The sequence below is a fragment of the Pieris brassicae genome, chromosome 2 (assembly GCF_905147105.1).
Source record: "Pieris brassicae chromosome 2, ilPieBrab1.1, whole genome shotgun sequence".
In the NCBI taxonomy this organism is placed as follows: Eukaryota; Metazoa; Arthropoda; class Insecta; order Lepidoptera; family Pieridae; genus Pieris; species Pieris brassicae.
In genome coordinates, this window is record NC_059666.1 from 2,944,100 (window position 1) to 2,960,320 (window position 16,221).

At 30.3% G+C, this 16,221-nt stretch overlaps 2 protein-coding genes across 3 annotated transcripts in view; one reads left to right on the top strand and one right to left on the bottom strand.

Annotated features, from left to right (window-relative positions):
• Positions 1-249: 249 nt before the first annotated feature.
• On the bottom strand, positions 250-11,285 carry LOC123720065 (lysM and putative peptidoglycan-binding domain-containing protein 2). The gene is made up of 4 exons (XM_045676517.1): positions 11,080-11,285; positions 10,707-10,993; positions 4,457-4,675; positions 250-3,297 (listed from the first exon to the last, which is right to left on the bottom strand). Exons 1-3 carry the CDS (start codon positions 11,248-11,250, stop codon positions 4,474-4,476), a joined length of 660 nt encoding a protein of 219 aa, XP_045532473.1. The 5' UTR covers positions 11,251-11,285; the 3' UTR covers positions 250-3,297; positions 4,457-4,473.
• A 585-nt stretch (positions 11,286-11,870) lies between these two features.
• LOC123718401 (myosin-I heavy chain) overlaps positions 11,871-16,221 on the top strand; it is an 81,133-nt gene continuing 76,782 nt past the window's right edge. For both annotated transcript variants that reach the window (XM_045674826.1, XM_045674845.1), the window contains exon 1: positions 11,871-12,100. The gene's annotated coding sequence lies outside the window, so the exon portion shown is untranslated. The remainder of the gene's footprint in view (positions 12,101-16,221) is intronic.

Consider the following 16,221-nt stretch of genomic DNA (forward strand, 5'->3'; position numbering starts at 1 on the left):
AGAATTTGGAATTCAATAAAGTGATTTAAATTTAGTTTTGTTAGAAAATGTTTTCATCACCAAATAGATCGATTAAATTCATTGTATAAAAATAAACGTTTTCCGTTCCTAAAATATATAAAGCTATAACAGCAAAAATAAAAAGGCTTTATATGACTTGCAAGATAATAAATTGCAATTACACAAAGCTTTAAACTTTAAGCTTAAAGTTAAGCCATAAATAAAAGCACAATTAAAGTTCCAATATATTTATTTTTTCTTATAAATTTTATAAAGCGATAATTTGGTAAACAAACAGCTTTTATACATTTATAGAAAATAAAACCAAAACATCCATACATTATGTATGTATCTGTTAAATTTTTTAACGTTAACTCACCAATATGTACAGCATTATAACTTATACATATAGCTTATTATATTATACTATAAAGCTCAACATTGATTATTAACACAGTATTATTTAGTGCCTTTTAATTTAGTCTAATATGTATATTTTCCACTGAGAGGGTTAACAACTCTTTATAGATAATGTACGTTTTAACATTAATTTACAAGACTAATTCTAATAACAACGTAACAAAATTTGCTTTTCTACTTAGTCCCGATAATGATCATAAATAAATCCAAAGGCGAAATTGAAAAATATTAGGGTATGATTCACAATCAAGACTTTAACACTAAGTGATTAACATATGACAAATGTTTAAAAATGCAATGTTTTTGATATACACTTAGCGGTAAATCTGGACTCTGAATATGAAATTAGGTCTTAGATTTCTACATCTGTTTAAAGTAGGTGATCGCTTTGATCTAGATAAGTTGATAAGGTCACGGTTACGTGAGCAGATTTACTGCAATTCCCCACCCCTCCCCTTTCTCTTATCAGCAAAAATACACAAAGCTCTCAAAAATAATAGTACATTAACGTATTCATTTTGTAGGAATCCTCAAAAATGTATATCGTTTTCAAGCAAAGACAATGTGTGGGTAATATGTGTAAAAAAGTAAATAATTACTGATCACGACACCCCCCCCCCTACTGCTTACGTAATACTTGAACGGCCCATAAGGGGGTTGAGGTATGCTGGTCTATTTCTTAATAATCAAAATACTTGTGTAAAGCGCCATCTATATTTCTCCGTAAGAAACTAAGCAGAATAACAACGTTTGTTGTTTTACAATTATATTTAATTTTGATTATACTAAAAAGAAAATTTACCACAAACTTATCCGATCCAATTGGACCGGGCCAGATAAGTTTATGGCATTACATTCAATAACAATAACATTTGAAGGGGTCGTACTTTAAAATGGACAATGTACACGAGAAATGTAATGTTTTTAAACTTATAAATGACCAATGAAAACTCCGACCGTTATTTCGTAAAATCCGAGACAACGAAGAGTTATTGCTATATTATGTTTTTATTTTATTAATTATATAGGACGTGTTAAGACGATATCTAAGCCTCCAGTGTCTATAATATCGCCAAGCGCGAAAATGACTAGCGCATTATCACGTAATTTGAGATATTATTTTAAACAGGACTAAAATATAAATTGTGACATAATTTTTCGCTGTAACGAGATACTATCATAGAGGTCTTGTCTTGCTTTGCGGCCCTGGGACTGGGACAAAACCACTTTTTATCAGTATTGACACGCTCACTATATTTCTACTGGAATAACATTAGCTTGTCACGTGACCATTTTCATACAAATTCCTTTGGTGATTTTGTCACAAGCCCCTGGTTGAAGGTTGAAGGCCAGCTGACAGAATAACGTCAAAATATCAGCAGAAAACGATATTATTTTTGTATTAACAAATTGTAGCTTTATTAATAAAGGATCATCTGGGATTATTTAATTAGTACCATCAAAGGATGACTTCGACTCTACAGACTTTAAAGGCAAGTGGCTAGCCATAGAAAATAGTAAAATCTCTAGACGTAACCTTTAATATAATCCAAACGCCTACAAATATTATATTGCAATTGGCATAGCTTTAAAAGTGTATATTGAAGATGATATGGTGTATGCATAAAAATTTGTCCAACGTGCGCGATTCCAACCAATTAACGAACGTCAATATCGTTATATAACGAGGTTCATTAACAACATTATGAACAAAAGTATTGCACAAATCACCATAAGTTAATAGTTTAGAAAACAAAATAAACACTTTAAATATATATATATATATGTAACAAAATTGGCATAGCAACCTATGGCTTCATTATATATAGACAATTATTTATCTGTCCGTGATCCACTCGTGGTTCAGCACTGAACATTATTATTGCTAATTAAAGTCTGAAGTCAGCCGAACAGTGACGCGTACACCAGATACGAATTTGTATGGAAATTGTCACGTGACCAAGCGTGATAATACTATTCTCCTACAATGATATATAACTTTAGTAGACGTGTGTAGCCAAGTATTGTGGATAAAGAAAAATACTTACATTTCTGTGCATCATTACGAAACAGCTATATGATTTGCATCCTACTCTACGTGAACGTCCAACTAATGGTTAGATTGGTGCAATGCACGTGAAACTATTATCTAAATATTAAATACGCATTTAAATCCGTTAAATAAATTAAAATTTAAGGTAACAAGAGGTGCAGCAGCTCAACTTAATTTTTATGCCAGCAACATTTAACAAAAATAAAAATCTGCAATTATATGAACTGATAAAAACGTATTTACTAAATTGACAATTGACCATTGCATAGAAAACTTATGGTCAATTTACTGTGTATAGCATATAAAGCAGCAATATAAATGTATAGCTAATAAGCATTGTACGGTGATTGATACCATGGAATAGTGGTCAGGCCATGAAGACCGGAATTTGAAAAGTTAAGAAACATGAATTTACAAAAATATTATTTTCTATACATTTTTACACAGTGTAGCTCATAATTTTAATGAAGTAGAATGCAAATGAACAAACAGTTATATGAAATAAATAAGAAACTCCTAGGAGGTAAATCTATCCAAAAAAACTAAGGAATACTTGTTCGCGAAAGCGATTTTTCAAACTAATAAATACGTTTTGCTTTAACTTGAAGGTGCAACAAACATTATTGAGAAAAGTTAAAATTTACCTCCTAGATGCAAACACTAGTTAAACAGATCATAACATATCTAATATCACTCTCAGACCCCTCCAATGTGTCAGTTCAGCAGCCGTTACGTTTGCTTTACATATACGTATGCATACGCAAGCCACCTAACGATCGCAGACGCGCCCTCATTGCAGACGTGATGATTAGAAACGCGCATATCTGAAAATACAACATAACTTTACAATTATATAGAACTCACTAGCTGCCAATGCGATTGATTTGATTTGATTTTACTTAGCCTACCTTCTCAGTACATACCAACATGGAACTTGGGCCTATGCTACCCTAGAGACTTTTCGGTTTTTACTTTTAAGGTTTCTCGTTATAAATCTCGAAGTTCAATTCAAAAAAAATAGGGGTTGATCGTAGAGGTGTGAAAATAAAGGGTTGTATATATTTTTGTAGGTTGTATCAAAAAAAATAGTGGTTTGCATGTTTAACATTAGAGGGATGCAAATTTCTCCGTTTTGAAGATCGATTAGGTCTTGCATTGCACACAAAATTTCACAATAATCAGTCGAGCCATTTCGGAGGTTTAATTACAAACATCGTGACACGAGATTTGTATATATATAAGATAAAGATAGATTTGGTATTTACCATCACATTGTTATCTATTAATAATAGCATAATAAATTACTCAACCTATGTATAACACTGAACTTCTTATTTATTTCCAAAGAGTTTCTAATGTATATTTATTTATTTGACGTTCATAAGTGTACACTGTGTACATATGATCTCAGTGTATTCGACTAGTAAGAGAACATTATTAAATGCTTCCGAAGACTGACCGATTTTTGCATTCGCTTTTTACGATGGCTGAACAAATCACGCATGCCATATTTTTATAAAGCATAATTTAATTCTCAATGTATCCCAAATTCAATGTTCTCGTTGGGGTTATCTCTGAAGTCCAAGGTAAGTTGTATAAGTGACAATGACACGAGCAGATCTATAATATTTTGACTAATAACGCAATGAAATATCATTTGTTCGTGTTATTCAGGGATTAAAATCAATCAATTAATGTAAATTTAAATTTAAAATAAAATTTATTTATATTTTTATTTAATTTCTTACTTCTTTCTGCGGAAGAATAATGCGGCATGAACAAAATAATTTAAATTTAAAAAAATACCATCACTACAATTTTAAATAAACTCTACTTTTTACAAACGGGTTATGTCCTGTCTTCATTCATTAAAAAAAAATGACTCCTGTTTTGTGTTATTGTGATTTAAATAAAGTTTTGTTTTCATCACTATTATAACCTATATTATATTATGTATCAATAATAGGTAACATTTGTAAATACCTGCGCTGTATCGGGCGCTACAACTGAAAGAGGTCGTCATGTGTCCTTTCGAGCCGTTTCAGTGAGGTATCCACACGTCGGCCGTGCGTAAGCCCAGGGGGAGGCGGCAATGGCGGCGGTATTACTTCATTATACGACGTAGAAGCACCCATAGATGCCGATTGCCGCAGCCGAGCTGTTGGACGATGTCGCACAAAGTCATCTTCGAAATCTACGAATCTGGGAATTGGAGAAGAGGCGATAAAAAATCTATATATTAGGATTAGGATATTTGTGTCAAGGTTAAGGTCAGTTTTGGCGTTTTAAGGTAATGTGTTGCTGTAGGTATGGGGTGTAGGTAGGTAAGTGCACTACATGAAATGTAAGATTTAGATAGATAGATAGATAATATATAACATACTTTTTGTTACAGATATTCTTCGACAAAGACATTTCCTAAATACTACATTTGCTGAGCGATTTGACGTTGAGCTTGCTATCTTGTTGTGAATCTCTATTATATAAAATGTATTTCTCTTGCATGATTGTTGACGTGAAACCTTTTTATCGGCATTGTAAAAAAAATACCGTTACATTATTCCGTTACGCGTCACATTTTTCAGTTACACGCCATCTTCTTGTACCACGGTTGATTCGAAGGCATTAATAACAAAAATAACAATAACGATAACAATGAATAGTATAGAATAATAACGGTAATAATTAATGAAATCTATTACAATTAATGAAAGGTAAAATGAAAAAATTGTATTATTTGTCTATGATGAAAGCCTTTTGTTAAACCTTATCTAATTTAACTTTATTTAACACGTTTCTGTAAAGTTGCATATAGTACTTACGTGTGTACACTAGTACACGCACACATTTTTTTCTCTTCACTCTCATTACGTAAATTAGTTTTATTTAGATGATATTGTTACTTATCGAGGGTGATTGAAAGGAAATAATATCGTTGCATCGCTGAACTAAACTCGCATTATACATAGGGATATACATAATCGCCCTGTGTAGGCGTACAAATAAGGAGCAATCTGATAAGATAGGATCATATAAGATCGCTATTCACAACCCACACTATTTATTTATAGCCTCATAACCACAGTTGGTTGTTATAAATGAATGTGAACTTTATTCAATCAAGATAAAGGTCATATTCAGACGTATCGTTTTGCATATTTCCAACCAGTCGTAAAAGAGCCGAAAGTTGTTAATAAAATCTTTCACAACACGGAATATGACTAATGTGCTAAACAACAGCGAGCAACCTTGAGGAATTAAAATACTAAATAATTCAATTCAACAATTTACTAAAATTCCCATGCCAAAAGTCTGTCTAAGGAGTCACAGCTTTACAATGCGAGCTAATAGTTGAATTAATAACCGTTTAAGTATATCACAACTTTAATATATTTTTATCTAGTTTATTATGTTCATAAAAAAATCCGAAATTGATATACATTATTGTGTTTTTCCATAACTGAATGTTTAAGTCTATACGCATACACATTTGAATACAACTACCGAAATTACGACATTATTTGCTCGATTCGATTATTTTTCGCTGAACGAGTGTTATCTATTAATAGTATCGTTTTACTTGAACCAAGTCATATTTGGAATGTCATAACTTTATAAAGCAATGGACACATATATCTTAAACAACATCTTTCAAGAAGAACTTTCAACCTACACAACATCGATGGAAAACCGTGGACCATCAGGTTATACTGTACATCAGTGTTTTTCCATTACTCTTTATTATGGATTACATTACACTCGCAGCTTAACAAAGTAGACATAACAACGATAACAGCCTATTTCAAGCACTTTAGTGTTATTTTCCTATAAAATATTTTTGAATGCAATTCTCGAGAAATTGTAAACAAAGTTGTTTATGATATATACGGTGTGTAAATATATAGAAGATTTGGTTCCTTCCGATACTTTAGTTTTAATGTAAGATTTAAAATCGAGACTTATAAGCGAGAGCGTCATAATTAACTCCCGTATGACATTAATATAATATGCCGCTGTCAAGTCTAAATCTGACGGATCCGATTTTTATTCATAAACAACTCAGCCAATTTCAACACCAACAAATACACTTAGCAAAATCTGAAGCTTACTCTGTAATCAAAAGTTTAAATAACATTTCAACTGGATTAAAAATATGGGGCTAAGGTAAACATTTTATTTGGACACAATAATAAATAAATCGCTAGATAAGATGTAAATGTGTGTCTCAACAAAAAAGGTAGGAAATTTTATGTGAAAGTTATTATCGTGAACGAAGTTTACAAGCTAGTATTTTTTTATTATGTACTTATAACATTGTTGTGATACTATAATAAATTATTTTCGTAAATTTATTATCCTCTCATTATCATTGTTATTATATAATTATACGCACTTATTAATTATGCACTTATTTCAGGTTATCCCAGGATACAGAAACAGTTATTCAAATTGTGTGTTAAACAGTCAGCAGACGTAGTAAAGCTATAAGCAACTATAAGCTAACTAATCACAATTTTAGCTTCACAAAAATGTTCCGCCTCGAAATATATAAATTCGGTCACATCATACGACCTATGACTGATAATCCCAACTATCAATAAAAATATTCGTACGATAATTTATCTATGTTTACATAGCAGCTGTTACACACCGAATGATAAGAAATGCATTGTTATGAGCCTCGTTTTCCCTATTCTGTGGTTCAGAATAACATAGAAGCTATCAATATCGTCTTTAATTATCAATCTAATTTTGACATCACTTCAAACTCCACTACAATAATATGAAATGAGGTTTTCTGCTGTTTTATTGTGAGAATCACGTTTATAACGTTATAAGTCGACATGAAACTTTATTTATTTTCAATAGACGTTAAAATTGTTTTTATACTATTCATACATTTGACATCCCTAGTCAGTAACATTAGAAGACAAATGCGCAATATCCCGTTTCATAGTTAATCCTACGATTAGCTCGCTAACTAACACTTGACAATAGCCAACAGGAAATATAATATTTCGAAAAAAGAAAATATGAAAAAAGACAGTTTATTAACATATGATACCTATTACAGTATTTAAGACTTATTAATCATACTCCACGGTTAAATAATATTAAAGAGGTTAAACGTTTGATTTTCTTATTTATTTTGCATCACATGTGGTGAGGAACATGATGATCACAGCTCCTTATAACTTGTAAAAAAATTACGATTTAAGAGTGACGGAGAACTGCTACAGCAGTAAATGTAAATTTAGAAACATTATTGTGCTATCTTTATAAAAAACTCATTTTTAATTTTGCTAAATGATATAATGCATGTAAGATATTTCAGTAAGACATTTAGGGGGGCAATCATTTTTAAGTATTTTAATTTTATATATATTTTATATCTTATATAAGGCACAAATATATAATAAAGATATATATATATATTGAAAAGAGTGAATTAGTGACGTATTGAACCAAACAAAACTCATTAAACTAAATAGCTAGAAGGGGCCACACTGATGCAAAACAATCTGTGTTTCAATGGTTGAAATTGTATTTCTGGTATACTCGCTTATGCGCTCATCAGTTTAATTATAAAACATTCGCGTGTATTTTAATTATCAAGGGGTATTAAGTTAATTAAATAATTACTTTTTCGTCATTTTTATCGCATGTCTCCGTACTTTTAATTAGCAATTAATTGCGCAGTCGAAAACACTATTCTAATTAAACCGTTCATACCTACGACCTAAACATATGAATCTGCCTTCACTTTGCCAGAATTGTAATGTTTCGTAAAACATTTTAAGTATACGTACTTAAAATGTTTAAAACAATGTTTTAAACAATTTACATTTTAAGTATACGTACTTAAAATATAAATTGTTTAAAATATATAATCTTTCACTTAATAGACTGATGTCTATCAGAGATTTATACTAGATAAATCTGGTTTACACATACTAAATATAAATAATACATATTTTTAAAAATCATTAAGATAAAAAATCATGTTGTATATTAACACGGCATATTAATATACGTGATTTTTAATCTTAATATTATGTGAGAACAATATTTGCATAATAATATGCAACTTCACAACCATTTTAGAAATTATATTTCATTTATAACAAAAATCGAGAGAAAAATATGAATGCTGATTTGATATAACTCGATTCTAAGTAGTAACAAATTGTGTCCTTCAAGACATACATAGTTACCGCAACGGCAAATATCATGTGATCTTAAGCCGTAATAAAACAAAAAATACGCAGTGTATCGTAAAAACGGATAATGTTACAATGAAGTAAAATTTCATTTTACATAATTGTATCGTATTATTATTATGGTGATTAGGGGATAATTCTAGTCATATCAAAAATTTGTCATAGTTTCAAAAATATTTTGGTCTACCAATAACAACCTAAAAAAAGCCATATTCTACGATAACAAAATTATCCTATACACGAAAATTTGATCGCTTGTGTACACTTGGCCTAAGATCACCTTTTACGGGACGGCGATCTGCGAGTCATGTGACTGACTCAATGCAATAGAAAGTACCTTACGTTCAGACGGTAACAATTACGCAGTGATTTGTATCATAATACATAACTTTTGTTTAAACTTATACCAATAGTATTGTGTATTAAGACATTTTCAATTAAATAAGTACATGTATTAAACAATTTATAAATATGTATGTGTTTTATAGCTGTTTTTGATAAGCACCCTTGTTTCTTATGATTATAATGTCATAAAAGATACAGTACATTGATTGCAGTTGTTTAAAAAAAGTTGCAAGGCATAATTTAATTACTTGATAACTGAGCAATATGTATTATTATTCTATGACAAAATTAATAAATATTATACTTGTATGGTAAGTTGTGAAGTACATGAAACACATTTTCTAATTAATAATTGTAAAAAAGAGTAAACAAATAGAATTTAATTCTGTAAGTTTAAAATTTCTTTTAAAAGTTTGAATCAACAATGGTGTCTGATCTTAATGTTTAATGTGTAATTAAAACTTAGCAAATAACCTTGACATGTCGGCAAAAAAGTTATAGCTAAAATATTGTTAGCAGGCATATTGCAGATATTTTAAAATATAACTTTTGAATCGTCAACTTGTTTGTATCAATAATGTAAGAATATCTCTATATCCATGTTAAATTGTTCATAATTAGTATTTAAAAATCTCTTTAGTAATAGTAAATTGTTTTGCCTTAAAATAACCAAGGTGGTAACCACCTGTAAATTGTCTTATATTTGTTTTCTCCTTTTTATATTTGATATATCACTTTTTTTATAATTTTACAGTGACTGCACCATGTCAATAGTACAAAAACTAGTATGCAATATAAATATGCTAACAAGTTTCTAGGACATATGCAAAAATGTCATGCTAAAAATCTTACAAGTATAGAAATAAATAATGTTTATGTTATAAATTTGAAAGACAAATTGAGTACATTGGTATCTATTATGAGTAAGTAAATTTTAAATTATACAAATATTGAATAATCTTTATTGTAAACATAACTTATCAACATGCCTGGCTCCCAGTGGCAAGTATTTACACAATGATGACATTTATCACAACGATACATTCAAAAAATTTGGTTATTAAATAATATGATCAGGAAAGAATATCACAAGATTGTTAATAATGCAATAGGTGGCACTTAATCAATTCAAGTAGTTTGTTAACCACATTGATGGCACGAAACATACTCACATGTTGTAATACCGAAAGTCAGACTTAACTTGCCAAGATACTATAACTCAGTCTAAAAAATGCACAAGAACAGACGATTAAATTTTCGCAATCATGCTTCCAATACTATTAAAACAGCAGATATCTAGCAAACAATATTTATGTTACACATGCAGAGGAAGAATATATCTAATCGGTTTTGGGGTCATTGTCCTATGATTAGAATACATATATCTCAATAAATCACTTGCGAGAGATAAAAATATGCCATGAACTACTTTTTATTTTTAAAATATTAGTTAGTATAAATTACACTAGATATAAAGGCATAAAAAGAGAAAAATTACCTATCCAATTATCAAACTAGCTATATTTTTTATTTAAATATTTAGTTTAAAATATAAATAAGACCCATATTGAATAAATTACTAATTAGAAAAAGATTTCATGTTGAACAAAAAGTATATCTTATGGGCTGGATTAAAATGTCTATGTTAAAATTATAAAAACACTTACTCGCTGTTCTCCTTAGTTTTTTCAACATGTTTTTTTATGGTTGCAATTGAAGAGTCAAGCCTATTCAGGAAGTTGTCAAAGGATTCTTTTTCATCTGGACTGCCAGGAGAGAAATCTCGTGTAGGCATTCCCGCGATTGATGCACGGTGATTCGAAGGTGCTATCTCTTTCACCCTTTCTCCATTCTCGTAAAACGGAGAATCCTTGGTTACAGGAATCAAAAGATACTCTCGTAAAAACAAGCTATCCGATGCGAACAAACGATTTGCTCTTCTTATCTTCTCCATCTGACATCCAAAAACAGGTTTATTTAATTAAATTTACAAAAGATATCTACATTTATCAACAATAATACAGTGGAAATTTAACTTACTGTTACACCGTATTTCAAAGCAATTCCTTGCAGTGTGTCACCTTTAGCCATCACATGTTTTATATATTCTTCATTCCTTTTCATATGATTACACGTACTGCCGTATTTTTTTAATGGTCGTGCAGATTCTCGAATAGAAATTCTTTCATCGAAAAGACGATCTTCCTCCATGTTTGACGTACTGAGAAATGAAAATTGTTTCTTAATTTTGATTCACAGTGATACGTCATGGACAAACAAAATAATCAAAATTGTCAATTAAATTTGTGAAATGTCAATATGTCAATGTCAGTCAGTCTAAAATTTTAAATGGCCAAAGTTTAAAAACGTTTCTTACTAAATTAAAAACAAAATATGGCTGCCTGGAGATGCCATAATCATGTAATGGAATTCGTTGGAACATGCAGATATATAAATCAACTATAAGCTTTTCAAATGTTCTGATTCTGACAAGGTTATTTAATATTTTTATAAAATTGGATGGCTTGGGACAAAATAACTTTGTGGGGCACACTAGTCCCAATAGCAAACGAATTACTTGTATGGAAAACGTCTCATGACCAACTCTTATCCTTACCTAAATATTGCTTTAACATAGATGATAATTTTGCATAATCTGTTTTTATCGGCTGTCTTTTTAAGAAGTTGTGACATTGTCAATCGTTAGCCGTCACTGTTGTAACATAGAATGGTGAATGGTAATCATTGATCGTTGAGTTAGATAATGAGTCAGAGAGGTGAGTGAGAATAGCGAGTAACGAAACTACACTTTAGTTCTTTCGCGTGTTTTCATATTACCGGTTGTGTGTTAGTTTGAACCTTGATTATTTTTTTAACAAGAATATTTGTGATGTTTTGTAATTTTAAAAATCAATTAACCGTTCGTGGATGGTACATTTGAGTTTAATATAAGTTCGCTGTGTGTGTTAAGGGGATTTCGACTGGATTTTATGTAATGTTTTGTATTTAAAATATAAAGTTGTTGTGATCGATAAAATTATATTTGGCGATCTTTTTGCTGGTAAGTTTCAATGAAAATATCCTTAAAATAATTGGATACATTGTATAGTTTATAGTTTTGATATGTAAACCGTTGTTGTGCATGTGCGAGGGTATTATAGCGTAGGATATTCGATCTGAAAGCAACCGCCCTTACTCAATGTGTCGCACTTCGCAGAACGGGGAATTTACAACGGGTACCGCACAGGCCCGGCAAAGTATGCGGGGTAAGGCGAATTTTATTACTCATTTTAGGGGATTGGCTGTACGGGTGCAAGGAGTATTTATATGTTTAAATGCTAGCTTCAAACATAACCTTATAAAAGTTTCTCTAATATGGCACTATTACACACTCAATGAAGTCTTACTCTATTTAAAGTTTTATGCTCAATTAAAAATCTCCTTCTAGTTTATGTTTATGCACCGTTATAAAAAAAATATTTGTGCCGGTTATGTGTCCTCTGAGAATTTTAAGTAATGTTGACTATGTAACTACGCATTTATAAAATAAACTAGAAATTCGGAGATCTTTAATAAGCTGATAGCTACTGATTCTTCATTACTGTCACACGCGATTACTGCAAATATTTCTATCTATCAAATATATATATATCTCATAGAGGCTGCCTATATAAATAACCAAATTTTATTTTGTAATTTACAACGTAAGTTTCACACTTAAACATAAATAATAAATAGTTCTGTGAAAGATTATTAGAAAGATAGTTAATCAGGATAACTAAGGTCATCGAAAAGGATAATATAAGAATATGAATGTCATGGGGCCTGTATTTGAATACGTAATTTGAACTAATTTCTCGCCGATGTAAGGAAAATTCAAACTCGTATCTTTTCATTGTTTTTATCGCGTAAATAAAATATATACTAAATTATAAATAAACCGTTACCTGGACACGGCATAGTCCTTTTAAGATAGTTAAACTGTATTCTTTGTAGTACATAATTTATGTAGGAACATGTAAAATAGTACTTGAAAGCGACTTAGCAAAACCTCAAGTACCAAGGTACTACAATTGAAATGCAACATCAAGGTATTGATTCACAACACGTTCGATAAAGTGGTGCATTGATGCCGAACGGCAATTTACCGCTACAGAGAAAAAAGAAAAGTATAACCTAGCTGCAAAATGTAAGCCTACATAGTCTACATAGCCTGATTTTAAATGCTTGCATCGTTTTTTTCGATCCCACAAAGTATAATTTACTATACCAGTGCAAGTTTATTATGTAGATTGTCAGCCATTTGTTTAGCAACAGCTGTCTTTGTACCACGTGATTTAAAGTCAAAACATGTAAACTAATTATTATTAAAATAAATACTTTAAATGTTAACATAGACTTTAATATTTATTACAAAATGTTTATAATCTTATTTTAAATTAATTCGCCTTTACAACTTCCTATTCCAAAAGTTGCAGCTCACTTTAAATGGAGTTTGTTATGAGGAGTTAGTAAACTATATCTTTATAAATAATAAACTATTTCACTAAGCGTAACTGAAAAATAATACTAAAAAAGACATACTATGTTACTTTTGTAATAAATAAATGTTTATAAAAAGTAATTTGCATAGTATCCAAGCGTAAGTAACTTTCGAGGCGCATCAGCTGTTGTAGGTATCAACTGGTGTTTAAATGCAAATTAAATATAATCTTAAGTTATTCTACTGATAAATCTAAGTAAATAACACCAACATTCCCAATGTAAGTTATGCTAATTCACTGTTTCAAAGAAATTTTGTATTGTTCCGCTAGTTTTACATTCACGCAAGGTGTTCGGTAATTATTTTAATAGAATTTAATAGAGATTGAAAGCAATGTACTATAGTGTTTAAATGCTATTAATTAAAGTAATTAAAATTCAATTAAATGCTATATATGTATATTTTTTTTAATTTGTACTTAGACTGCTCCCGGCTCCGCATGGGATATATTAAAATATATATATATATATGTGTACGTTTCGGAGAATTTCTATTTTTTGTTTTACGTATAGATTATACAAGCATTGTATGAAATAACATATACACATATGTATATAAATGGTTGATCTTTGATCTTTTTTCAATTTTATACCTGTCTAAGATCACTCACTCATGCATCTTTTCCAATTGCTTATATAACATTGTGATACTTTGAAATACAATATTATTTAATTGAATCATTAAAAAAAATCAGTGCTGCTACAACCTTTTTAGGTCCGGGCCTCAGGTTTAAAGTCAAATGATTGATAAAAATTATAATAAATACAGTAATCTAATATATCAAATGTTACATAATTGATTCATATAGATAACTTAAAATGTCAGTACAAATGAACGATTCTCAAATGATATTTACTATCAAATAGCGTAGTACAGTTATTTTATAGCCCTTATCAAGTTATCTGTAACGTCCATGCCGATGTTTAATGTAAACAAATATCATCACCGAGCTAATCTGTTACAGAAAAGTTAATTACACTTCATAAACAGGTGATCTTATCATTTGAATATTTCACTCGTGAGTCAGTAAGGTAAAGAATTCGTTCGTATGAATCATCATCTTTTTTGTAACATCTCACCTTATATCAGTTACATGAATGGTCAGTGACGTCAAGGAATAAGAAAAAAAACATCTAGTAGCCTCGTTATATTTTTTACAAATGTATATATTTTTTATTTGATACGAAGAGCGCATAAAAGGCAGCTGTCGCAACCCATGAAGACGCAAGTTTGTGGGGGATTTGCCGGTCTTTAGACGAGTATGTCCTTTTTTAAAAATTGTATTTATGTCATAAATTATTGTCGCCTAAATCATAGAAAATATAAATTATTGGTTGCATTATATTATGTAGTAATACTATGACCTCCATTGGAGTATAATATGATTAAAATAAGATTAATAAAGTTCTATAATACTATTAATATACAATTGTCAACGGGCGAGGCACTTTCACTAACGCGTCTGAAGTATAAATATATACGTCTGAAAGTATACTCGTAGTATCTATACACTTCCGAAAAATAATCGTTATACAATAACAGTGGTCCAAATTCCGAACACGGCCAGTTGCCAAATGACGCCATGACCGTAGATCCGTTACATGATTTCCGAGAAGAAACCGACGCATGCGTCATAAACGTAAGATCAATGTCAACATTATAGTATTGCTCTATCATTCATGACTAATTTCAAATACTATGGGTGTAACCAAATTTATTGATACTATTTTAATAACGCACAGTTGTAAAGTTTCAATTTAAACGAGCTAATCTTTTTATATAGCACGATAAATAGAGAGCGCAAAAAAAACGACAAACATTTGCTTTACTTGTTTAAGCCATCGCGGAATATGATTAAAAGGAGTATTAAGAATATGCATAGCGCTAAATCAACTGCATCATGAGCACACCCCACATACCTGACTTTCACACCATTACGGAACATATCCGAATTAGGTATTACTTAGTTTAATCTATTTCATATTTGTTTACTTTTGTAAATGTTTGCACCTTTTTGTATATATTAAGTATTTTATCTTTGGCTATATGTTTAGTAAACGTGTTATGTTATATATAATTTATTTTAGAACTATGACATCAATTTGTAGTTAATGTTAATATCAACTGTCATATTCTGTCAATGTAAGTTACGTTAACAATATCATCATTCTTCTGTCTGCGATCGTCATATTTTTAATATTCCTCATAAATAATAAAGTTAGATTGACTAAATATGACAATTGACATGAACAAGAACCACAAATTTCGTTTATATTTCATCATAAATCATAGGTATTTGGCCATGCTTGTTAAGCATTCATTTCTATAAATAATATATTCATATAAGCAAATTCACACAATTTAATGTATTGCGTATGTAGGTGAAAGCTTTTTAAAAGCATTTAAATATACGAGTTCTACTTAATACAAATAAAATTAATCATTATGTTTTGAGTGGGCTTTTATCTCTACTAGCTTAACCGTAATTGCCGGCTGGTCTCCAAATCAAAATTTAAATTATACCATGTATCTTTGGTAATGTAAGGCCTAAAAACGCTGTCATTAGCATAATGTAAAACTCTTATCATGGCTGAGGCAGATGTCTGTCCGTGAATGGAACAGGTGCGCACGCGTCGCGT

Excerpts from the sequence above, each read along its gene's own strand:
- LOC123720065 (XM_045676517.1), bottom strand. The coding sequence starts at position 11,250 with ATGGAGGAAGATCGTCTTTTCGATGAAAGAATTTCTATTCGAGAATCT. Across the intron at positions 10,994-11,079 it reads CTTTGAAATACGGTGTAACA|ATGGAGAAGATAAGAAGAGC; the intron begins GTAAGTTAAATT and ends TTTGGATGTCAG. Across the intron at positions 4,676-10,706 it reads AAAACTAAGGAGAACAGCGA|ATTCGTAGATTTCGAAGATG; the intron begins GTAAGTGTTTTT and ends TCCAATTCCCAG.